The following is a 26,643-nucleotide window of genomic DNA, read 5'->3' as shown; positions in this document are numbered from 1 at the left end:
ACAGTGGTGTGCAACCTTTGTCGCGCCAAGATCAGCCGGGGAGCACCACCACCAGCATGCGCAGACATATGATGGCCAAGCACGCCACAAGGTGGGACGAAGGCCGTTCACCGCCTCCGGTTTGCACCACTGCCTCTACCCCTGTGCCCCAACCTGCCACTGAGATCCAACCCCCCTCTCAGGACACAGGCACTACCGTCTCCTGGCCTGCACCCACACCCTCACCTCCGCTGTCCTCGGCTCCATCCAGCAATGTCTCTCAGCACACCGTCCAGCCGTCGCTAGCGCAAGTGTTGGAGCGCAAGCGCAAGTACGCCGCCACGCACCCGCAAGCTCAAGCGTTAAATGTGCACATAGCCAAATTGATCAGCCTGGAGATGCTGCCGTATAGGCTTGTGGAAACGGAGGCTTTCAAAGGCATGATGGCGGCGGCGGCCCCGCACTACTCGGTTCCCAGTCGCCACTACTTTTCCCGTTGTGCCGTCCCAGCCCTGCACGACCACGTCTCCCGCAACATTCTGCGCGCCCTCACCGACGCGGTTACTGCCAAGGTCCACTTAACAACGGACACGTGGACAAGCACAGGCGGGCAGGGCCACTATATCTCCCTGACGGCACATTGAGTGAATTTAGTGGAGGCTGGGACCGAGTCAGAGCCTGGGACCGCTCACGTCCTACCCACCTCCAGAATTGCAGGCCCCAGCTCAGTGCTGGTATCTGCGGCGGTGTATGCTTCCTCCACTAAACCACCCTCCTCCTCCACCTCCTACGCAACCTCTGTCTCGCAATCAAGATGTGTCAGCAGCAGCACGTCGCCAGCAGTCGGTGTCGCGCGGCGTGGCAGCACAGCGGTGGGCAAGCGTCAGCAGGCCGTGCTGAAACTACTCAGCTTAGGAGAGAAGAGGCACACGGCCCACGAACTGCTGCAGGGTCTGACAGAGCAGACCGACCGCTGGCTTTCGCCGCTGAGCCTCCAACCGGGCATGGTCGTGTGTGACAACGGCCGTAACCTGGTGGCGGCTCTGCAGCTCGGCAGCCTCACGCACATGCCATGCCTGGCCCACGTGTTTAATTTGGTGGTTCAGCGCTTTCTGAAAAGCTACCCACGCTTGTCAGACCTGCTCGGAAAAGTGCACCGGCTCAGCACACATTTCCGCAAGTCCCACACGGACGCTGCCACCCTGCGGACCCTGCAACATCGGTTTAATCTGCCAGTGCACCGACTGCTGTGCGACGTCCCCACACAGTGGAACTCTACGCTCCACATGTTGGCCAGGCTCTATGAGCAGCGTAGAGCTATAGTGGAATACCAACTCCAACATGGGTGGCATAGTGGGAGTCAGCCTCCTCAATTCTTTACAGAAGAGTGGGCCTGGTTGGCAGACATCTGCCAGGTCCTTGGAAACTTTGAGGAGTCTACCCAGATTGTGAGCGGCGATGCTGCAATCATTAGCGTCACCATTCCTCTGCTATGCCTCTTGAGAAGTTCCCTGCAAAGCATAAAGGCAGACGCTTTGCGCTCGGAAAAGGAGGCGGGGGAAGACAGTATGTCTGGACTGGATAGTCAGAGCACCTCCTGTCTATATCTCAGTGCGTTGAGGAGGAGGAGGTGGAGGAGCATGAGGAGGAGGGGGAAGAGACAGCTTGGCCCACTGCTGAGGGTACCCATGCTGCTTGCCTGTCATCCTTTTAGCGTGTATGGCCTGAGGAGGAGGAGGAGGAGAAGCATCATTCTCTATTACCATCAAAAACGGGGACCTTTTAGCTTCATCAATCTGTGTATTATATTCATCCTCCTCCTCCTGAAGCCTCACGTAATCACGCCGAACGGGCAATTTTTCTTAGGCCCACAAGGCTCAGTCATATTACTTTAGTAAACAATGTTTATACGTTTCAATTCTCATTAAAGCGTTGAAACTTGCACCTGAACCAATTTTTATTTTAACTGGGCTGCCTCCAGGCCTAGTTACAAATTAAGCCACATTAAGCAAAGTGATTAATGGGTTTCACCTGCCCTCTTGGGTGGGCATGGCCAATTTTTCTGAGGTACATTAGTACTGTTGGTACACCAATTTTTTGGGGCCCTCGCCTACAGTGTAATCCTACTAATTTTTATGGGCTTCACCTGCACTCATGGTACAGCAAGGTGTGTGGGGTTGGCCTACACTTTTGCTACATAAATGTAACTGGGGCCTTGTCTATACTGCAACTACTGAAATGTGAAAGAGACTGTTATCTCCCTAAACTGCTGCAACGGGAATGTTACTGTGGCCTGTCTTGACTGCTACTACTACTGAAATGGAACTAATACTGTGCTCCCCCTATACTGCTGCTTCGGAATTGTTACTGGGGCCTGTCTTGACTGCTACTATTACTGAAATGGAACTAAGACTGTGCTCCCCCTATACTGCTGCTAGTGATGTTACTGGGGCCTGTCTGGACTGCTACTACTACTGAAATGGAACTAATACTGTGCTCCCCCTATAATGCTGCTAGTGATATGTTACTGGGGCCTGTCCCTAATGCTACCGCTGAAATGTTACTAATTCTGGGCTCTACCTATACCGCTGCTAATGCTATGTCACTGGGGTGTGGAAACGGAGGCTTCCCAAAGACATGATGGTGGCGAGGCCATTTCCCACCAACGTGGTTACTGTTAAGGTGCATATAACCGGGGGGCGGAGCTTGCCAAGCTGGAAGCAGGACGCAGCCCACCGAACTCCCGGAGACAGTGCTAAAAAACGGGCCACCACACCGCACCGGAGCCACGTACCCGGCACCCTACTGCAGCGCTAGATCCCTGACAGCTCCAGGAGCATTTAGACACCGCTCCGGAGCAAATCCGACAAGGACACGAGGGGCTTACCGGAGCGGCTGCTTCCCTGGACCGGATCCCTGGGTGCCGGCGGCAGGCGCGGACGATCCGAGCGGCAGAAGCGGAGCGGGAGGTAGGCGAACGGCAGATGCCAACACTGGAGCATGGGGAAGCTCACTGACAGGGCTGCAGACGTCACGCAACCCCTCTCCCTGCACACAGTACTGGAGGACAGGAGAGCGGGAAAACAGCGAGGGGACTGCAACTTACCCCCCTCCCCCCAGCAGCAGATACCAGCGGCTCCTCACACAGCAGAGGGCTGGAGGTGAGAGAGACACAAGCAAGCCACAAGTCTCCCCCCTTCCCCCTAACAGGCAACAAATAAGACCCCTGCACCTGCAACAGGGGCCACTCAGCACCCCCCCCCCTCATAGAATTAAAGAGGACTGAAAGCCCCCACTAGCAGCTGGCCGCCACCCAGCCACAACACAGTGGAGCCACACAGGCTCAATAAGCCACCCAAGACACTTTGGGACAGGCACTGCTTGCCGGCCCGCCACACATCCGGCAACCCCCCAAGCTCAGGGAGGTCTCAAAACCCGCAATGGCAGGTGACTACCAACCAGCCACAATATAGAGCAGCCACAAAGGCCCAGCAAGCCACCTGAACGATTCTAGAACGGGCACTGCTGGTCGGCGCGCCACGCCCTCCACACCCTGCACACAGATACAACCGGGTGCCCTACAGCAAACACCTACCTCCCGGCCAACAAGAGGAGACCCTCTCGTGAACCCCAAGCTCCCTGCGCATCAGAAAGCTGAAAAGGGGAAAAACACTGGGGAGTGAAAGACATTAAGCCGGAACAACCTAACAACCATAACTCTGGCCATGCTCGCCCAGTCAGGGCCCAGAATGAACATTTAACTTCTCACTATGCGCTATCAGACCCCTGAGGAACGTGTGAACAATAGTAGCAAATACGAGGCGCCGCCGATCGGACGCACAAACCTGAGTCAACAAAACCTAGCAAAGCGTAAATATACCCCCTTTCACAATGGTGAAAATTGGGAGGGACAAGAATAAAGACCACGCAGAACAGCCCAAAACGAATAAAAATCAAGCGGAAATGGACAAGTATCTAAAAAAGAAGCACAGCTCGCCAGCGGCACAAAAACAGAGACCACACCACGAATACGTCGCAGACCCACACTCAGACGACTCAGAGGGAGAAAGTGTCTCAGCTGACTCAGAACGCAATGAAGAGCTCGACAGAGACCCAATTTCTCGCTCATTCCTAAAAAAAGTCCTCACCCAAGCCATCTCGCCAGTCCTGAAGGAACTAGCCGATATAAAAACCGAAGTAAAACAAATAGGCCACAGGGTTGAAGACCTTGAAAATACACAGCAAGACCTGATTTAGCACAACCTAGCTCTCCAATCCACTCTAGCGGAGCAACAAGACCAGTTAAATCAGGCAATGCTCCTCATTGAAGATCAAGAAAATAGAAGCCGGAGGAAAAATATTCGCTTCAGGGGCCTGCCAGAAACAATAGCAACGGAGGCATTAAACTCAGTTGCATTACAGATATTCCAGTCTTTGCTCGGAGAAGATAAAGCGAATAAAATTGTGGTAGAAAGGATCCACCGAGCCTTAAGACCAAAACCCACACCGCAAGAACCCCCAAGAGATGTTATCTGCGGCCTGCTAAATTACCTCGACACCTCTGCAATTTTACAGAAAGCCAGAGAATCAAGCGAAATCCGGCACGAAGGGAATAAAATCCTCCTATTTTAAGACATCGCCCCTAGCACATTGGCCAAAAGGCGAATCCTGAAACCCTTGACAGACGCACTCCAAGCCAGAAAGCTACCGGTGAAATGGCTATTCCCGTTCGGCCTGGCAACCTTTAAAAACGGGCAACAAATAAGAACACCAAGGGACCTCGAGAAAGTGTGGGAAAAACTCGAATTGCCCCCTATCGACATACCATCTTGGTTACCCTGCCAACCCAAAATGCAGCTGCCACAACTGAAGACGCCCAAAAGCTGGTCGATCAACAAACACCCCAAGACCCCAAGACAAAAAAAGAGAATACAGACCAAAACCTGAGGAGAAACAAGCCTAACTGCCCCTCCCAAGGTCTCACCATTGGACAATCTGCAGAAACATCCCCATTCCCCCCCCCCCCCCGAAGACCGGTGAGATAAACTCTTTTACCCATGTTCCCCCCCCCCCCCCGTGTTTTCTCTTTCCACCTCTCCCACCTGCAGCCAGAACTACAACATCGTTGACCCTAAGGACGGAGGAGGTGGAGGGGATCGAGAGGGGGAGAAACCCGTGATATACTACACCGGTCAGACAGAAGGATCTGCGCAGGTAAAAAACGGCGGAGACAGGCCAACAACAGGAACTCTAGACTATTGAGTACCCCCCTCCCCAATTAATCACTCTGGCCTGATTTCCAACCCACACTCAATTTGCAGAGACCCAGACCCAAAACTCACTAAGGACTCAGACCTAAAAGCCATGCCCTCACTGGGATCTAGCCGGCGGCTCCCCCAACACTGTCCGGGGGGCTACGGCTGGAGCGCAACGAGCGGCAAATTTATTTGTTGATATATTATGTTGTATGGTTTATATAGCTTCGATATTTGCTGAACAATGTTTTGTAGCTTCACAAGTTAGAGATTTACTGTTCACACAATTCCCAGGGGTCACACCCAACCGAAGAGGTGCGCATCCAACCCCCCCACAAACTCACGAGGAGGAGGAGAAACCAAGGGTTTACAACCCCACCTCGAGGACCAACTGAGGAATGGACCCGAGGCCCCTATGGGTATGGACCTCCACCGACCGCGTGTTCGCTAAAATTTCTCACCTCCACACGTAAAGTGGAGCTTTTTGTTACCCCCTGTTCAAACAGCAAGAGTGTACACCACGTCCTGTTTAGAGGTGCAACAGATACGGGCCCTAAAATAAAACCCATGGAAATAGACTATGGCAGAGGTCAAAGTTACTTCATTTAATATTAGAGGCTGGAATAGCCCACAGAAGAGAGCCCAGACCCTTAACCTGCTGAAGAAACAATCCCCAGAGGTGCTGTTTCTACAAGAAACTCACTTCCGCCACAATCACGTCCCTAGACTTCCAACCCATACATACAACCAATGGCACCACAGCACACACTCCTCGGCCTCTAGAGGGGTTACCATTGCAATAAATAAAAATGTCCCCTTCACCCCTACGAAGTAAGAACAAGACCCAAAAGGGAGATACTTATTCTTAAAAGGCACGATAGCCAACAGCGAGATCACATTCGCCAATTTATATGCACCAAACCTACAACAGGTCCAATGGCTCACACGGGTCTTGAATAAATTTAGAGCGTTTGCGGGGGGACTGCAGGTGGTCGGTGGGGACTTTAATCTAGCTTTAGAGCACTCAATTGACACAACCTCGAACGCCGTGTCGATCCCCTGCAGCCAAACCCACAGACTCAGGAGCCTGTTAGCAGACTTAAACCTACGAGACGCCTGAAGACTGAAAAATCCCAACCTCAGGGAGTACACATATTTTTCACACATTCACAAATCGTACCATAGAATTGACTACCTATTGATCTCAGGCAAATACCTACTTTCAGTCACAGCAACTGACATAGGCCAAATCACAATATCTGACCACGCTCCCATTGCTCTCACGTTGATAGTGGACAGCCTGCCGAGGAGGGAATGGAACTGGCGCCTAAACTGCACACTGATAAACGGGCGGGAAAACTTCACAAGCTTAACTGATAAACTAGAAGAATTCTTCTTATTCAATGACTCACACGAGGTTCCCGCCCCAATTATCTGGGAAGCACACAAAGCCTATATAAGAGGGGAACTAATCTCACTAGGCACCAGGATCAAACGCCAGAGGAACGAGGAAATTAACTCACTCTTGACCCAAATCTCATACAAAGAAACCCTACATAAAAAGAACCCGGAAGACAAGACTTTAAAAGAGCTCACATACCTAAGAGAAAAACTTAAAAATCTACTTAATCAGCCAAGACCCTGCTGTCATCTAAGTACAAGATTTACGTGCACGGTGACAGAGGGTCAAAGACAATGACGAGGCTCATCCAAAAGCAAAAAGAGAAAGCATTCATCTCTCAAATTAAAACCCCTACGGGGAAAACGGTGACATCAACAGAAGATATTGCAGTAGAATTTGAAAAATACTACACCGCATTATATAGCCTAGATAATGACAACGAGAGCCCACAAGACACCACACCCAATTTTCTAAACAACTTAAATCTCCCTGGACTCTCAGAGGAAGATGCGGCCTCACTCCTGCACCAAGTCACGGAAAACGAGGTGAGGGAGGTCCTAGCAACTATCCCCAACGGAAAAAGTCCCGGCCCTGATGGACTGCCCATCATATATTATAAAAAATTCGCCGATACACAAATCCCTCACCTAACCAAACTGTGCAATTTCCTCCTTTCAGGCATGCCCCTACCCAAACAAGCCCGAGAGGCACACATCTCGCTCATACCTAAAGAAGGCAAAGCACCGAACCTATGTAGCACTTACAGACCCATTTCACTGCTGAACGCAGATATAAAACTATGGGCAAAAATACTAGCTCAAAGAATAGCCCCTCTACTCACAAAGCTAATAAACCCAGACCAAGTTGGATTTGTCCCGGGAAGAGAGGGCAAATTCAACATGACCAGAGCAATCCACGCAATACACTTTGCCAGACAAAACAAACTACCACTGGTCCTGATTTCTACGGATGCCGAAAAGGCTTTTGATAGAGTAAGATGGAAATATATGAAAAACACCCTGAGCAAGTTTGGCTTCCCGCCCATATTTATTAAAGCCATCCTCTCCCTATATACAGAGCCAACGGCCAAAGTCCTTGTTAATGGCACGCTAACCAAACCCTTCGCTATAAGAAATGGCACCAGACAGGGTTGCCCACTATCCCCTACACTTTTTATACTGATGATGGAGACACTCCTACAGGAAATCAGGCAAAACTCGGACATTGTAGGCCTCCGAATAGAAGGTAAAACACACACCACGGCGGCATTCGCGGACGATCTGCTGGTACTGGTCACAAACCCGACCAAAGCACTGGCGGTGCTCATGGGGACGTTCGACCTCTTCGGCAGGCTGTCCAACTTTAAAATAAACTACGACAAGTCAGAGGCACTAAACATGTCCGCCCCACCCCAAGTAGTTAGAAAACTGAATGAGCAATACGCCTTCAAATGGCCCACAAGTAGCATTAAATATCTAGGCATCACACTAACGGCCAACCCCTCCCAGCTTTACGAAGCCAACTTCACCCCACTAATTAAAAAAGTAAAAACACAACTTACACAATTCAACATACCGCTAATTTCATGGCTGGGGAGAAAGAACCTAATTTCCACCTACATACTGCCTCAAATAATTTATACTATGCACTCAGTCCCAATAGAGATACCTTACGTCTTCTTTGCTCATATACATAAGCTCTTTAGAGACTTTATATGGGATGGACACAAACCACGATTGGCGTTCTCTACTCTCACCCAAAAGCACCCACAGGGAGGCGCCGGCCTCCCGAACTTACAATACTACTACAGGGCGATCCACATCGCCAAGTGGATCCTTTTGACAGACAAAGAGGTGGCCTCTCCCTCGCTTGAAATGGATAAAAGGCCCCCACCTCGGTAAACATACACGCCTAAGTCCAATCACGAAATGTACAATAAAAGTACTGAGGCTCGTAAGAGCAGAAGCATCAAAAGAAAAACCCACCCCCCCAATTACCCCGGCCAATCTGATACCGGCCATCTTGGCAAATAAACCGCTGAGAACAGAAAGAGTCTGGGACAAACTTGGGGATCTCACAATTTACGATATCCTTAAAAGCCCCAAACTTAACGACCAAAAGCAACTAGAAACTCTCTTGCCACAGTGCCCGCTCGACGTCTTGAGCAGGGCAGGCCTTTTCCAAGCCCTGAGACGATTCCAGACAATCCACCAGAGGGACTTGCGGGATCCCCTCTGGTTTGAAACCTACACCGCACTCCCCTCCCGCCCGAAGAGACTGGTCACCCAGCTTTACAGAGGTCTCCTCCTACAAAATGCCATAGAAAAACCCTGGTTTCTTAGGGAGTGGGAGAGGGAATTAAATATAACCCTGAACAGAGAAGAGACTCTTAGAGTTCTAAAAAATTCACATGGCTTCTCCAGATGTGTACGGACTCAGGAGAACTCGTACAAGATACTCACAAGATGGTACAGAACACCTGTCACATCCTCTAAAAGGAACCCGGAGTCCCCAGACATTTGCTGGAGATGCGGGGAAGAGAGGGGAACAGCCCTACACATCTGGTGGAACTGCAGCAGAATCAAATCCTTTTGGCAATCAGTTAATAACCTAATTAACAAAATCTGTCACACAAATCACATATTTAGACCACAGGAGATACTAATCTGGCTGCCCACAAGGCAATTTAAACCCTCTCATAAAAACCTAGCGACCACTCTCCTCACAGCAGCCAAACTGCTGATCCCCCTATTTTGGCAGAAAAAAGAGAGCCCGCAGATCGCACAATGGGAAGAAAGGGTCTCACAAATCTTTAGATTTGAGGAAATGCTAGCCTGGGAAAATGGCTCGAGAGAGGACTTCACCACCCTGTGGACGCCCTGGATTCTGTACCAGGGTGACAGAGATAACTCAAACCCATAATCAAAAACAAGCCTCCAAACAAACCTGCTACCAAAAGCCCATCTAGCTCAACTTAAAGATTTAATTAAATGCACCTTGCTGTACTTTCCCTAAGTTAACCAACCCTGAAACCTAACCACCCCCCCTCCCCCACACCCCCAACATCCCCTCCCCCCTAACCCGTACTATGTGTCAACAAACAAACGGAGTATTCGTGTCATGATATTCTTTTGCCTTAATTAATTTGTTGGAGTTATCACACGAAATGATATATGCCCCTGCGCGGCCAATCTGCAATTGACCATTGTTGATGTCGTCTCTGTTATTCATTTCAATAAAAAAGAAATTGTTTAAAAAAAAAAAGGTGCATATAACCACGGACACGTGGAGAGGACACGTAGTGCCTCAAAAACATCCCCCTCCTCCTCCAACAATGAAAACATTCTTGGCAAATACCTTTGCATTGGTCCGTCTGGTGGCAGTCCAAGAATTTGACCTTTACCGACACAACAAGAGAGCCCCCCCACCATCCCCCCGCCACGGACCACTTAATCCTGGCCACATTCCGAAAACAACTAAATAAAACCGCATTACTAGGTCCGCAGTCGCCACCACATTCCCACCAACGCGGTTACTGTTAAGGTACATATTACCAGTCTGACTGGGGCATGCACTGTGGGCCGAAGCACACCTGTATTGTATGTGGGGTTAGCTCTGCTGAGCAGGGCACTGCAATGGGATACATTTATGTACCGCCGATGGGTTCCAGGGAGCCACCCATGCTGTGGGTCCACAGGGACTTCACATTAGGGATTTGTACCTGCCAGTGTCTATGTATTAAAAACCCCGGTCAGACTGGGGCATGCAGTGTGGGCCGAAGACCACCTGCATTTAATCGGACGTTACCTCAGCTGTGATGGGCAATGCAATGGGATATATTTATGTATCGCCGGTGGCTTCCTGGGACCCACCCATGCTGTCGGTCCACATGGAGTTGTAACTGCATGTGTTCACTTCTAAAGAACCCCAGTCTGACTGGGGCATGCAGTGTGGGCCGAAGCCTACCTGCATTAAACCTGACGTAACCTCAGCTGTGCTGGGCACTGCAATGGGATTTATTCATGTACCGCCGGTGGGTTCCAGGGAGCCACCCATGCTGTGGGTCCACAGGGACTTCACAATAGGGAGTTGTAACTGCCTGTGTCTATTTATAAAAAACCCCGGTCTGACTGGGGCATGCAGACACCTTGACAAAATGAATAGTGTGTGGCACATGGGTTCCCCTTTGCTATGCCCACGTGTGCAGCTCCTGATGGAGGTGGCACAGGATTGGATTTCTCATTGCTTCTGTACAGCATTGTGGGCTATCGCCCTGCCCCTTTTAAAGAGGGTCGCTGCCTGGCCGTGCCAACCCGCTGCAGTGTGTGCCTGCAGTTCCTCCTCATGGCAGACGCACTTATAAATAGACATGAGGGTGGTGTGGCTATGAGGCCAGCGTGTGGCATGAGGGCAGCTGAAGGCTGCGCAGGGACACTTTGGTGTGCGCTGCGGACGCAGGGTCGTGCGAGGGGGGGGGGGGGTTGGGCAGCATGTAACCCAGGAGAAGTGGCAGCGGAGTGTCACGCAGGCAGTGATCGTGCTTTGTTGGAGGTAGTGTGGGGCTTAGCTAAGGTATGCCTTGCTAATGAGGGTTTTTCAGAAGTAAAAATTGTTGGGGGGGGGGCACTCTTGCCGCTATTGTGGCTTAATAGTGGGACCTGGGAACTTGAGATGCAGCCCAACATGTAGCCCCTCGCCTGCCCTATCCGTTTCTGTGTCGTTCCCATCCCTTTCTTGAATTTCCCAGATTTTCACAAATGAAAACCTTAGCGAGCATCGGCGATATACAAAAATGCTCGGGTCACCCATTGACTTCAATGGGGTTCGTTACTCGAAACGAACCCTCGAGCATCGCGAAAAGTTCGTCTCAAGTAACGAGCACCCGAGCATTTTGGTGCTCGCTCATCTCTATTTAAATCTTTAATTTTCATCAACTTCAGTCTTCTATGTATAGACTAACCATTTCCCAGATTGCAAATTAGTAGAGCAAATGCCTGGATTTTCTTTGTCACACTTATGTATTAACTGTCTGTTGTGGGGTAAACATGTGGGGCTTGGTCAGTTTTTGGTGCAGTAGTTTAGAGAACCATGATAAGATAAAGGGCAAGAAGGCGATTTTGATTTCACTAATGAGTAATGGTTGAGTCACAAAAAAATAATTTTGGTGAGCAATAAGTTGGCCATGTATGACCAAGGCTCTTGACAATATACAGTAGGAAAACTCAAAAGTAGCACTCATGTCTTTCAACATATATTCAAATGCTGGTTCCTCATTGTTCTTCCAATAGCACCAGGCTGCCCATGATAAAAAGCGACCAATTCTTGAAGAGTGACTCTCAGGCCTGACGGGCCAGCGGCACTAATCCCACGAAACGTGGGCCTTGAAAAGCAGGACTACTACTACTAGCGGACGCCTGAGCATGCTGGTTCGCGGGGTCTGTTCCTGGCCCCCCCCTTTTCTGCCTCCGGCTGGGGGTGGGGGGGTGCAGGCCCCGCGCGGGGACTCGCGGTTCCTTACCGCTTATATACATGGGAGGTCCGGATCCGAAAGGACCTGCCACCTTAGAGTTTCCTAATGTTACCGGGCTGCCGGTGCCCGGGGTTTACTATTACCGTTATCTCCACAGGAGACCTCGGATAGGTCTTCTAGTTGTATGTTGTTTTAAAGGGGGCGCGGCGGGGGGGGGGGGGGGGGGAGCTCCTGCACCCTTGATGCGCTTCCACTCTCCCTACTGGGTGACAAGCCGCCCGATTAAGGGCGACGTTTGGCGATTCGCTAGAATCTCAGATACACCACGACAGGGTTGCTTCATACCGTCAACTACTCCTATTTTTCCTCCTCACCTCAGCTTTCCTTACTACCCCTCAACTGTTTCCTACCCCCCAATTCTTGTCCGTTCGGTCACAGCAAAATTTCCCACAGCTATCATATGATGGCTAACCTCACATTCGGCACCTACAACGTGAGGGGCCTAAACAAGCCGGCCAAAAGAGGTCAGATCCTAGACCACCTTCACAGACAACACGTAATGATCGCCCTATTCCAGGAGACTCACTTCCAAACAGGAAACATCCCTAGCTGCAAGCACCGCCATTACGCAACCTGGTACCACAGCCCACACCCACAGAAAAAAGCTGGAGGCACATCTATTGCCATCCACAAGCAGCTTCCTCACAAACTTCTCTCATCAGAGGCTGACCCTGAAGGACGCTATCTGTTTGTGAAAATTCAGTTGCGCTCAGAGGTGGTTACTATTGCTAATGCTTATTTTCCTAATCAGACACAGGTCCGCTTCGGGATCCGGATGCTGGGGGCCCTGGCGTCCTTCGCAAACGGCTCCGCCATAGTCCTGGGGGGCGATTTAAACATGGGTATGAATCCTGGGCTCGACTCAACGGGGGGTAAGTCCAATATTGCACGCACAGCAACACGAAGGCTTATGAGAGAACTGACGAGTTTAAGGTTAGTAGACATGTGGCGGGTACTCCACCCTAGAGAAAAGGATTACAGTTACCACTCCGCAGTACACAATAGCTATCACAGAATAGATTACTTATTCATCTCACACAGACTCCTAGATAGAAACCCTAAATGCTCCATCGGACCTTTCCTATGGTCGGACCATGCTCCGGTTTGGGGATCCCTAGATGGGGGTCAAAAAAACAGGCTAAACAAAAACTGGAGACTAAATGACAATCTGTTAGGCGATGGGGCTTGTTTGCAGGAGATCCAGCAAGCAATAGAACAGTTTAAACCCAACCACATGACAGATGATACCCCGGCCCCAATTAAATGGGAAGCGCTCAAATGCGTGCTAAGGGGTATCTTCATCTCTCATGGGTCATGCCTAAGAGGGGAGAAAAGTAGAGCTTTAGAGGGATTAGTCGCTAAATTGGGCCTCCTGGAGTCTTCCAACAAAACGTCACCCTCCGACCAGAGAGCAGCAGAAATTTCTGAGGTCCGCGGTCAGATTTTACATCTCCTGGACCAAAACTCACTCTGTCAGAGAGACAAGATGAAAGGGTACTTCTATGAATACGGAAATAAATGTAGCAGAGGGTTAGCTAGGGCCCTCAACCCAAGGGCTCCACTAACATATGTCTTCTCCATTCAGACACGAAAAGGGGTACAGGTTCATACCAATAGGGAGATCCTAGACAGCTTCCACTCCTACTACCACGATCTCTATAATCTACAGAGAGAACGCATAGAGACACCGGAGGAAGCAGACTTAGCGCAGGGCACCTATCTAAAACAAAACGGCCCTAAAAGTATCCCTATATCTGAAAGGAGCGCCCTGGAAGAGGACTTCTCCCTGTCAGAGATATCTGATACAATTCAGGCTCTCAAGATTGGTAAAAGCCCTGGGCCGGATGGCTTTACCCCACGCTTTTTTAAGGTGTGCGGTGAGGCACTGGCCCCTCTAATGCTAGACGCTTTCAACGACGTTTCACTTGAATATCCATTCCCCCCCCCCCCCAAGCTCTTGGGGCCACTATAACAGTCATACCAAAATCTGGAAAGGACCCCTCGATGTGTGGCAGCTATAGGCCCATTTCATTACTGAACATCGACACCAAAATCTATGCCGGCATGCTAGCGGCCCGCATGAGACCCCTCATACCATCATTAATAGATAGAGACCAGGTCGGATTCGTCCCAGGAAGGGAGGCAGGGGACAACACGATCAGAACACTGGCCATGGTGTCGAGGGCGCAACGCTCAGGGGACCTGCTTTGCCTGCTATCTGTGGATGCCGAAAAGGCATTCGACAGGGTAAACTGGAGGTTCCTTGAGCCTGTTCTGCAGATGATAGGCTTAGGATCGCGTTTCTTAGGCAAAATAATGGCCCTGTACAGCAGCCCGGCGGCAAGAGTGCGGGTTAATGGAGAACTGTCTGAGCCAATTAAGATCAGCAATGGCACCAGACAAGGGTGTCCCCTGTCTTCCTTCCTCTACATTTTGGTAATGGAAACCCTGGCGAACGCACTGCGAGCCAACAAGGACATCCGGGGAGTTCAGACAGGCCAGAGGGAACATAAAGTCGCCTTATATGCAGACGACCTGCTAATATACGTCACTAACCCAAGAGTGGCCCTCCCATGTATAATGAAAGAGTTTGAGCTGTTTAGCAGTATGTCAAACTTTAAAGTCAACCTCAGCAAATCAGAAATACTGAATGTGACACTGCCTGAGAAAGACGTAGAGGCAATGCAAACAGCGTTCCCGTTTGTCTGGAAAAGGGATGGAATCAGGTACCTGGGGACGGTTATCACAGCGGACCCCGAGAAACTTTTTGAAACAAACTACATGCCGCTGATTACAGCCCTTGAGAAGGACTTAACTAGATGGAAAACCCTTCCACTATCATGGTTCGGGAGGATAAACACAATTAAAATGAACTCCCTCCCCAGGTTCCTGTACATCTTCCAAACAGTCCCTATAAAACTAACTGAAACATTCCTAGCAAGAATTAGACGCTTAGTCATGAGATTCATTTGGGGCAACCATAGACCCAGGAGAAACTGGAGTGCCCTCACAAGCCCCAAAACAAGCGGAGGAATGGGAGTTCCCAACTTCGCATTATATCACAAGGCCTCCCTGACCAAATGCCTGCTAGACCTATTACACAGCAGAGACCGCAAAAGATGGGTGGAAGCGGAACAAGACTCAATACAGGGGACAGGGATACATATGGATTCCAGGAAGGGACAGATACAGGGGTATGGGACTCTCCCCCTTCATAGAAAACCTGCTCGGCGCCTGGGTCGGCCCTGCCGTAAGGTCGGGACTGATCACATCTCCAGGTCCACTTACTCCCCTATTGGGCAACCCGGATGCGCCAGACCTCCCAAAAGGCACCCCACTACTAACAGGGACAACGGAGTCGGTCCCCAAAATTAGGGATATTATGATAGGCACGAGGTTGAAGACCCTACAAGAGATACTAGACGGAAGGGGTCCCCCGACCGGAGCATGGTACCAATACCTACAGTTGTGCCATTACATTAGATCTATGGGCAACATTCAACAACTAGAAGGGGCAATTACAGCTTTCGAAAAGATCTGCATTTCCAACCCAGCCCCCCCAATAACCATCTCCTCAATATATAAGCTACTACTAGAACGAGACACGGCAGGCAGGAACAGACCTCTGGAAATGACCTGGGAGAGGGAACTAGGAATAGAAATAACAACTGAGGCTTGGGAGAAGGTATACACCCTGACCCATAAATTAAACACTTCCAGTAAGCTCCAGGAGCTTAATTACAAGATCCTGACCAGATGGTACAAGACCCCGGTAGGACTGGCCAGAGTCTACCCCCAGTATCCGGATCTCTGCTGGAGGTGTCTCAACGAACGGGGAACCTTCGTCCACCTCTGGTGGTCCTGCTCACAGATACAACCACTGTGGCGAGAGGTAAAGGCCTTATACATAGCCACCTGCAAGAGCCCGGTTGTCTTTTCCCCTGAGATAGCCCTACTATCGATAATACCGGGACCACTGTCTAATATCAAATAATCCCCAGAAAATGGAAATCCATGTCCCCCCCCAACACGTTTGATGTGGCTGGAGGCCACGGATAACCTGAAACAGATGGAGGAGTTGTGCGCCAAAGATGAGATGAGGCATTCTAAATTCTATAACACCTGGGCAGTATGGCTACAGTTCCGGGCGTCACCCGAACTAGAAGCATGGTTGCGTGATGGCTCTGTGGCACTCTAATCAGTTAGGACAGTCTCAATATAAAAGTTTCAATATAAAAATTAAAACAACGAGGCGCGCCGGCATAAATGAAACGAATAACGGGACAATTTCAGAACTTCAGAACTTTGGACCACGGACAAGATGGACCTACTTTCCCCCTCCCCCCTCTCACCCATTCCTCCTACACTCTCTCCCTTCTTTTACTACTCTTTCTGGCCATCAAGGCCTTTCACACACTTCAAAACTCATCTATAACTTTATTGATTCGAGTTTGTTTAATATACTTTTAATTCCCTTCTAAAGAAAAGAGTTGTTCAGTGTTTAAGACCCAGGGAATGCGATTGTTATATTTTGAACTGTTATGCTATACTTGTAGTACCTGTTTCCTAAAAATTCCACACGGGATATCAGGGAATGACCAAAATTGTCAGGCGACGTGACAGTGACTCGTCCCTGACAGAAATGTAAATTGCTTTATTGCTGTACTGTATTCCCCACTGCGGGCAATAAAATACTTTTGAACCAAAAAAAAAAAAAGCGACCAATTAAAAGCTTTTTGATCAGTCCTTTATATATTGATACTGGATTTTTTTCCCCAAAAACTCTTACAGGCTGATGGCTTGTTGACCAGGGTTTCTCAAACCTTTTCAACAGGAGACTATAGATGAGCGAGTATACTCGCTAAATTGCCTTTAGCGAGTATCTCCCCCGCTCGAGACTGCAGGTTTGGGTGCCGGCACGGGGCAGCAGTGAATAGCGGCTGTCAGCAGGAGGGCGCGGGGGGGAGAGAGGGAGAGAGAGATCTCCCCTCCGTTCCGCCCCGCTCTCCCCCGCAGCTCCGTGCCCGCTGCCGGCACCCGAACCTGCAGTCTCGAGCGGGGGAGATACTCGCTAAAGGCAATGCTCGCTCGAGCAATTGCCTTTAGCGAGTACACTCGCTCATCTCTACAGGAGACTCATTAGCCAAATTTGTTTTGTGAGCCTCACCAGTGGTCGACACACCATGCCAAAATTAAAAATGTACCAAAATTTATCTTTAATTTATCTAATTTATATACCAGTAAAATACACAAAAATCCAGACGTTGGTGCAGCCAGAGAACATTTTGAAATAGACATTCCGCACAACTTCCCCACTCTATCATCTTCATTGGGTCTTCAAAACTGCCATTCCAAAAGCTTTCGAACAGAAATGAGAGAGCTGGACAGCGCCTTTTGTTGGTGGTCTGTGGTTGGTGGAATGGGAACCTGGGATGGTTTATAGTAGAAGGCACATAGAGTGCAGAGAAATTGTGGAAGTCACAAGAACGGAGAAACCCTGTCCCAAAGTAGGGACATCAGACGAGAGCATGCATGGAGGAGAAGTGGGGAGCGTGGCCCCCAGAAGTGGTACCAAGTATATACAAAAAAGGAAGAATTGACTCCTGCGCTCAGGGTGACCCGTGTGTTGCCACTAGTGAATAGCCTAGATATAGACACGTGTACGTGTGTGGACTGTTGATGTCCGTAAGAGGTGATAGAATGAGTCAGAGCCCTCTAAGGTGAAGTATAAAAGGATTGTCTGAAGCTGGTTTTATACTGTTTGGATGTATCTGCCTTGTTCCCACTCAGATCTGTGTTTGCAATCATTCTGTGCTTGAGAAAGGAGGGTTTAGCCTCCAAAACGCGTTGCACTGTCTACTTTAGCTCTATTTAATAATCCTTTTATACTTCACCCTAGAGGGCTCTGACTCATTCTATCACTTCTTACAGACCTCAACAGTCCACACATGTACACGTGTCTATACCTAGGCATTCACTAGTAGCAACACACGGGTAACCCTGAGCGCAGGAGTCAATTGTTCCTTTTTTCTATATACTTGATTTCAAACGCTTTGGTGGACCATTAAAAAGTCCCCATTAAAAACTCTGTGAGGTAATTGATACCTAGAGTCACCCTCAGTTTTGTGAACTGATTTGAAAGTAAATTGGTTACAGTTCTTTCCAAAAAATGCCCTAAAAATCTTTTGGTCTGTTATGGGCCTCTAATACATGCACATATTCAAGCCAGCAAGTGCAAAATGCTGCACATTGTGTATTCTGAGGTCTCATACATTTGAGCCATTTATTTGTGAAGAGCTAAAACCCATTAAACAGTTATTTTCAGATGCTGTAGTATACCTAACAAGTTGAAGTTTTTCAATTTACAGTGTTGCTTACAAGTTTAAAAACCCTTCAGAATCTTTCATATTTTTGCTTATATTTGATCTATAACTACATCAGATTATATAACACACGTTCTAAAAGTATATAAAGAAAACCAAATCAAATAAATAGGACAAAAATATTAGACTTGAGGTCACTTATTTATCGAGGAAAATTATCCAATATCACATGTCTGTGAGTGGAAAAAGTATGTGAACCTTTAGGATTACCAGATATTTGAAGGTGAAATTAGTCACGTGCTTTCAATCGGGTGTGAGTGGGCAACCTGTTTTATTTAAAGGACAGGGATCTATCAAAGTTTAATCTTTACGTGTTTGTAAAAATGCATCATGCCACTAACAAAGGAGATTTCTGAGAACCTCAGAAGAAGAGTTATTATGCTAATCAGGCTTAAAAAGCTTACAAAATAATTTCTAAAGAGTTTGTACCCAACTAATCCACAGTCAGAAAGATTGTGTACAAATGTAGGAAATTCATGACCACTATTACCCTCCCATGAGTAGTCGACCAACAAGGATCACGTCAAGAGCAAGGCATATAATAGTTCACAAAGGAACCCAGGTAAGCTCTAAGCTACTAAAGGCCTTTCTGACAATAGCTAATGTTAATGTTCATGAGTTTACCATCAGGAGGACACTGAAAAATAATTGTATGCATGGCAGGATTGCAAGTAGAAAGAAGCTGCTCTCCAAAAAGAACATTGCTACCCATCTGCAGTTTGCTGATGATTAGCTAGACCAGTGTTTTTCAACTTCAGTCCTCATGGAGCTCCAACAGGTCATGTTTTCAGGATATCCTATAGTAGGAACACCTGTGGTAATGTCTGAGGCACCGACAATAATTACATCACCTGTGCAACACTGAGGACATCCTGAAAACATGACCTGTTGGGAATCCCTGAGGACTGGAGTTGGGAAACACTGAGCTAAACAAGCCAGAAGGCTATTGGAACAATGTTTGGTGAACAGATTAAGCCAAAATAGAACTTTGTGGCTTAAATGAGAAGCATTATGTTTGGAGAAAGAAAAACAATGCATTACATAATAAAAACGTCATACCATCTGTGAAACACTGTGGTGGTAGTAGAATGGTTTGGGCTTGTTTTGCTACATCTGGGCCCGGAAAGCCTAACATCATTGATGGAACAATGAATTCTTAATTATAACAGCAAATTCTAAAGAAAAATGTCAGGACATCTGTTTGTGAGCTGAATCTCAAGAGAACATCGGTCATGGAGCAAGACAACAACCAAAAGCACACAAGTCGTTCTACATAAGAATGGTTAAGGAAGAACAAATGGTTTGGAATGATCAAGTCAAGCCCTGAACCTAATCCTATAGAAATGTTGTGGAAGGATCTGAAGTGAGCAGTTCATGGGAGGAAATCCACCAACAGTAGTTTTGAAGTAGTTTTTCTAATGAAGAAATGGGCTAAATTTCCCCAAAGTTGATGTGCAGAACTAGTCAACAATTACCGGAAAGGTTTAGAAGCCATTATTGCTGCAGAAGGAGGTCACACCAGATACTGAAAGCAAAGGTTCACATACTATTGTCACTCACAGACATGTGATACTGAATCATTTTCCTCAATAAATAAATAACCAAGTCAAATATTTTTAACTCATTTGTTTGATTTGGTTCTTTTGATCAACGTTTAGGAAAATCTGATGAAATTTTAGGTCAAATATAAATAGAATTTAGAAAATTCTGGGTGGAAAGGGGGGGGTCACAAACTCTCAAGCACTACTGTATAAGTAATTTAATGCTGGCCTCTATGCACATGGGCACGCAAATAAGTTTCAAGAAACCAATATTACAATGGAAAAAAAATGTTACTGTAGCCATTTTGGCATTATGCTTGATTTAAAAAGCCATTCCTCATTTAGATTTTTTTCAGGCTTGTCCTATCTGTATATACAGTATATACACAGTATTTTATATACTGAGTATATAGAGATAAATCAGTATTAGAGATGAGCGAACATACTCGTTAAGGGCGATTTCGCATTCGAGCATCGCTTTTTTCGAGTAACTGACTACTCGAGTGAAAAGATTCGGGGGGCGGCGTGGTGGAGCGGGGGGTAGCAGTGGGAAACAGGGGGGAGCTCTCTCTCTCCCCCCCTCCCCTCCCCTCTGCAACCCCCCGCTCACCCCCGGCGCCCCCCGAATCTTTTCACCTGAGTAGTCAGGTACTCGAAAAAAGCGATGCTCGATTGCGAATTCGCCCTTAATGAGTACGTTCGCTCATCTCTAATCAGTATATATATCCATATATATATATACACATATACAGTATATATGCAATATTTTCGCAAAAGAAAAAAACACAGACCGTAGAAAAGAGAAAACCTAAAGTAGTTATAATAATAAGATCTAAAATAATTAGAGCAAAACACACATAATATGGGGAAATTTAATTTGTTTTTAATTTACAGCAGAAAGAATAGAAAGCATTCAGAAAACATTTTCCATAGTTTTAAGGGCAATTCAAAACATTTTGCATGGTTCCAGCAGCTGAGTTCTTCAACAGATCCATTGATTTTAGTGATGTATTTTTTCTTTTTTAGTTTTTTTTTACATGCACAATTACAAAAATAAAACTTACAAAAAAGGAGACATCTATATTAGCTTTACATGCAAGCCTTGGGGACCCCCGTTGGCGCCAACTACTGTGTGGAACTGCCGTAAGCGTGCAACCATGTAGGGATTTCACGTTATATTGTCTATTTCTCTCACACAGTACAGATGTGGTTTTTGTTGTTTTGTGTTGTTTTAATGTTCACACTAGAAGCGTAAAATAAAATGCTGAGAGACAGGATAGGTTTAACAGTTACATATTATGACAGACTCCTGGCACTTGGGAAATTTCATGTACCCCATCCAAGTGAACTGTTGGTATGCAATGCATCTTACATTCAAAAGCCTAAAATTTCACAGCCAAGGAAAGGTCTATTGCAAAAAGTTTTCTTTTCTCAGATGCCCTTTTTTTTTGTTTTTCGCTTAAAAGCATGATGCATCTGATGCATTAGAACAGGCCCCTGTGACTGCTTGTATGTTGGAACAATTACCTGGAGAGGTCCTGCATGTTACTGAATCTGATAACATTATTAACACACTGCACAACACTGACCTTTTTTGTTTTTTTTTAGTACAAATATACAGATAATACAGCATAACAATTGAGACCAGTACTCTTGCCAGGGTGACAAAAAAGTTACATTCGTCATGAAAAGTGGAAATATTAATATACAATTCCAGTTAACAAAATTCTAAAAGATCCACTAATGCTATTACTAATACATAAGTAAGCAGTGATTTTCTTTATCCAAAAAAGGCGTTTTGATATGTTTTATTTTTTTTATTTCTTCCCGTTCCTCATGAATACATAATAAAATACATTCTTCTAGGGACAATCAATGTCCCGTCAAAAAAGAGCAGTATATAACTATTTATTATTTTTTAATGTACAGACTATTCATAATGGTGAATTGTGCGTGATCTCATGAGAATTTATATAACATATACATTAGTGTATTTCGCTTGTTCCTATCTGTACATCCCACGTGAAAGGAAATGAACTGTTTTTTAAAAAAATTGCAGCAAGAGTACTGACCTCATCATTTTTTTTTTTTTCGGCTTCAATTTTGAACCTTCATCTTGAACAACCTGATTAAAAGTTTCTTACATATGCACATTGTGTAATCTTTACATGTTACTTCTTAGTATAAAAAAATTATACAATAGAAACTGTTTCGGTAGGGAAAAAAAGGCTAGCGCACCCCTGAACAGTACTTTCTCCTCGTACAATCAAATATGTAGCAGATTGTGTTTCAAAAAGTTTAGACAGCTGTTGGCAATGAGTGCCAAAAAGTTTCATACCGAAGCACACTTATAGTTTTGCATTTTATTCCATCTTACAAATACCTCATAATCTGATCACTTTGGCTTATCTCTGTGTGGAAATAATCATATACCATGAGTTCCCTACAAGACCAGTTTGCATCATTTTTATTTCTGTAATTTTTAATTTTTTTTAGACTTTTATGTGCAATTATTAACATTTTCTGACTTCCAGCAGGGAGATATGAAAATGTGAAACATATTTCTACTTTCTTACTATGTCTTTTTTTAATAGATTTTTTTTAAATATTTTTTTTTAACTTTTTATTGAATTTCATTCTACATATTTTATTTTTTTTAATATTGGCGTGAGTGTATGGTGTTAAGCGCATATAGTTTTTCTATGAGTATCTGCTTTGCAAATGTAACTTAATTTTTTTAAGCAATATAGCATTCACATTACTTGGCACCATTGGCAAAATTAAAATTAAAAAAAGTTTTAAAAAAACCAAGATGAAATAATGTTTTGGTAGCCAAAATTAAATGTAAACATATCAATTTAGTAATGTTACTTTGCTTTTTTTTCTAAGTCTAAATACAGTAGCTTTTTTTGCAGTTTAGTCATGCTTTAGCAAAATGTTCTACTAAAGAACATTTAAAATAAAGTACTCTTATAGTGAAATAAAATTTTTGTCTCATTTTACAGACCATAGCCACTAATGCTTTGCTTTTTCAATTCTTGTGTTCTTGGTTTCATGCACATATCTTAATTTTTTTTTTTAGTATATACAATATATACAAAACACATCCAAACTCTTCCAAATCATTCCATCAAACTATACAAATATTAATAATCTCCATCCATGTTATTTACCCGCATCCATAGAGAACATATTTCATTCAATAAGCAGTAATAATCTCTTCCAAATAGTATTTCTCATTTCCAATCCCGCCTTCTATATACAAATCTCAGGACTTTTGTGTGAAAAAACCCAAATACACTAACTGGCCAGCACGCAGCACCACATTGATTCTTAGGTGGTAAAATGTTCAGGCAATGTAAATGCAACCCTTATGGGCAGTATAGGTTTATAAGCAATCGATAGACGCAAGGTTTTATTTATTTTCCAGCTGTAGTAAGAGCCTCTACGGCTAAAACCATGATGTATATGAACAGTAGAACTCGTGAAAAATACAGATAATGGTCATTCTATTTTCCCACTTTTTAAATTTTTTGTTATTTTTGCATCATGGGCAGTTGAAGCTCTTAGGCCCCAATGCAAAATCTGTAACCGGGACCCCCGGTTCCATTTATAATACTGGTGTCCACTTATGTGGTAGGCAGACCTTATACCTCCTTATACAACTAGGTTTGAGTGCAACTGCTACCTCTGCGCTCACCATATCTGCATGCCTCTTTGCCATACAAGAAAACATTCCTCAATTCTAAAATATCTCTATAGTAAAAATTACTATTTCCAAACACTCCGATAGTAGTTTGTCCTCCCTAAGCATCCTGTAGACCAGACAATACCTACAGAACGATAGCTTTATCAGGCCAAGTTGGCATTGGGCATGTTGCTTGGTTCTACTTATTAGGTTGTAATTCATTTTGTTCAGTTTTTATTCACTTTTACATAGGGGACAGGATTGACTCTACACGACCCTATGATTTTTTTTAACAACCTTGAAACACTTTCTTTTTCATTTTCTTATGCAATATGTACTGTACCTCTGTGTTAGCAATATATATATCGTGGACTTCAAATTCTTCCCACGGAAAATATAAATTACGCAATGCATAGATATGTCTATTTACATGGATGGGAAAACCTTAGTAAAATGAAATAGGAGTAAATGACATTACATATGGTCAATATGACTCCTAGATCACACTAGAAGACACATGTGAGGAAATCCACCACTTTGGGTAGACTAGTGTTGTTCCAGTAGGTAAAGCATTAATATACATAATCTTGTATGGATATATATATTGCATATGTTATATGGCATACAATATGGGGAATACTTCAGAGATCTACAAGTTACAGCTTAGGTACAGACATTAAGAACATAAGTCAGTCCAAACCCTTCTGTTTTACGGTCCTTCATAGCTCCTTGTGAGTGATCGATGGCTCTGGGTTTTGCATTCAGGTCTTGCTTGTGCATTTCCACCTTTCCTCAATAATTTTTTGGTATAATATTTGTACAGTTCCACACGTTGTTTGAATTCAGCCCTATGTTGAATTAACGCTGCTCCCAACCTCAGAGATCGGAGCTCTTCTTTAAGCATCTCCTGGCGCCATTTTTGTTTCTTTAAAGTTTTTTTTTATAACATTTCCCATGATTCAACAAAAGATTAAAATCCAAGATGTCTTGCTGAACAAAGCAAAAGTTGTCCATGAAAGTGCAAATGCAATGACCAAAAAGATTACTGTTAAAATCCTGCAGGTGATCTCTCGAAAACTGCAGTGTTTTTTTTTTTTATTTTTTATTTATTTTGTTGCATGTCTCTGCTAAAAACAGAAAATGAAAACAGTCCAAAAAGCGCTGTCACATTGCTAAGGGACGTTGTTTTAATTCTTCAAGTTCCTTGGCCTTTTTCAATTCTTTCACTCTGGAAAAAAATTAAAAAATATAGATTTATAGAAATCTATAGCCTTACAGTTTTAGGGACCTTCATTTCTGTGTGGAAAACATAGTTGTAGTCATGCAAGCTTTACGTGTCCATTGTATAAAATAGCAGAAAAACTATTTATGAATTAAATCACTGTTATTGCATAAGAGGCCCATCTTAAATTATAATTTTTTTAAAAAAAATTCTTCTTATTCATTTTTCTGCTCTTTTACAGCTGAAGACAAGTTATAGCATAATCAGCTTCTTCTGCACAGCTACAGTTTAACACTGTTAAAAATATTGTCCCAGTTTGGGTACAATAGGTAAAAGTCACCATAGATGTAAGCCGGAAGTTGGATATGCCAACTCAAAAATTTTTTGGCTTGTTTTCACCCATAAGCTGAACTTTTCAGAGCATGCATATTCATGTCTACAGAACAGAGACTACACAAAGACAGTTTTGATTTAGAAATTAATAGTGGTAGACCCTAAAAATCGAAATAAGACAATTTTCTATTTTACCCAGGATCATATACCCAAGGTTGTCTGATGATGTTTAGAGATATGAAGAGTGTGACCTGGCTTTGCTTGACTATAGTCAGGGTTGGACTGGCCCACCAGCATACCATAAGATCCTCCAGTGGTCCTAACACAATAATGACCCCAAAAGTCCTGCAGAAGACAATCACATTTGTAGGCGACTTTGGAGCCAATCACTTGCCACTAGTACCTATTTCTTATGAGATAAGTGACATATCATCGATATGTCCTGTATGTACTAAGATTACAGTGCAATCACAAGTGATGTGAAAACGTTGTGGGCCCCTTAGAACCATCTTCTTTGGTGGGCCCAGGGAACTCCAGGCCATCAGTAGCTGTAGCCACAGCAGTAGTGTAATGGTCTTCTTGACTAGCTACTGGGTCCCACTAAAGTAAATAGGAATGGAAAAGTGAATACCTATAGAAAGAGGGTGAACTATATATGTCTGGATATATGGATAATTCTCAGTAGCTTGTATATGTTAAATTCCACTTTTGATAAACAATAGGTTATTTATTTAAGATAGCACACAGAAAAAGTGGAGATGTTGCTCATAGCAACAAATCAGATTCCAGCTCTCATTTTTCAGATGCCATTTTGAAAATTAAAGGAAAACAAGGTCTGATTGGTTGTTTTAGGATACTTCTCCATTTTCTCCTTTCCTAATTTATCAAGACTTTCTAACACTGGTCTTGGTTCCCACAGCAACCAATCACTGTGCAGGTCACAGCAGTTTAAAAACAACGAGAGCTGAATTTTAATTCATTTCTATGAGCAACTAGATTCATTTTCTTTTCGCAAGTCTTTGTAAATGATTTCCCATTATACCACGTTCCATGGTTAATATCCGCATAAAGCATCGAGTAACTTTGTAAAAATCCAGCTTTAGGCTATGTTCACACTACATTTGAGCATTCTGTTTTCCTGATTCCTGCCTCATTAACCAGTAATTCTCTAGCATAGGATATGACAAGGCAATTTTGTAAGCAATATCTATCCCATGTTAATATATGTTTGAGCCAGCACTCTGCAGCAACATTATATATGGGTACCATGCAGATTTTCAGATGACATTTTTTTTCCTGTTCCTTAAATT

General features: G+C 45.1%; 1 protein-coding gene across 3 annotated transcripts in view; it reads right to left on the bottom strand.

Moving 5' to 3' along the window:
• Positions 1 to 22,757: 22,757 nt before the first annotated feature.
• The window catches only part of CAMTA1 (calmodulin binding transcription activator 1), a 1,430,009-nt gene continuing 1,426,123 nt past the window's right edge, over positions 22,758 to 26,643 (bottom strand). For all 3 annotated transcript variants that reach the window (XM_066607351.1, XM_066607352.1, XM_066607353.1), the window contains one exon: positions 22,758 to 25,006. In XM_066607351.1, coding sequence (XP_066463448.1) covers positions 24,974 to 25,006 — 33 coding nt within the window. In that variant the 3' untranslated portion in view covers positions 22,758 to 24,973. The remainder of the gene's footprint in view (positions 25,007 to 26,643) is intronic.

The sequence above is a fragment of the Eleutherodactylus coqui genome, chromosome 6 (genome assembly GCF_035609145.1).
Source record: "Eleutherodactylus coqui strain aEleCoq1 chromosome 6, aEleCoq1.hap1, whole genome shotgun sequence".
Classification (NCBI taxonomy): Eukaryota; Metazoa; Chordata; class Amphibia; order Anura; family Eleutherodactylidae; genus Eleutherodactylus; species Eleutherodactylus coqui.
Note: the sequence above shows the minus strand (reverse complement) of the source record. Positions and strands in the feature narration are given on the sequence as shown.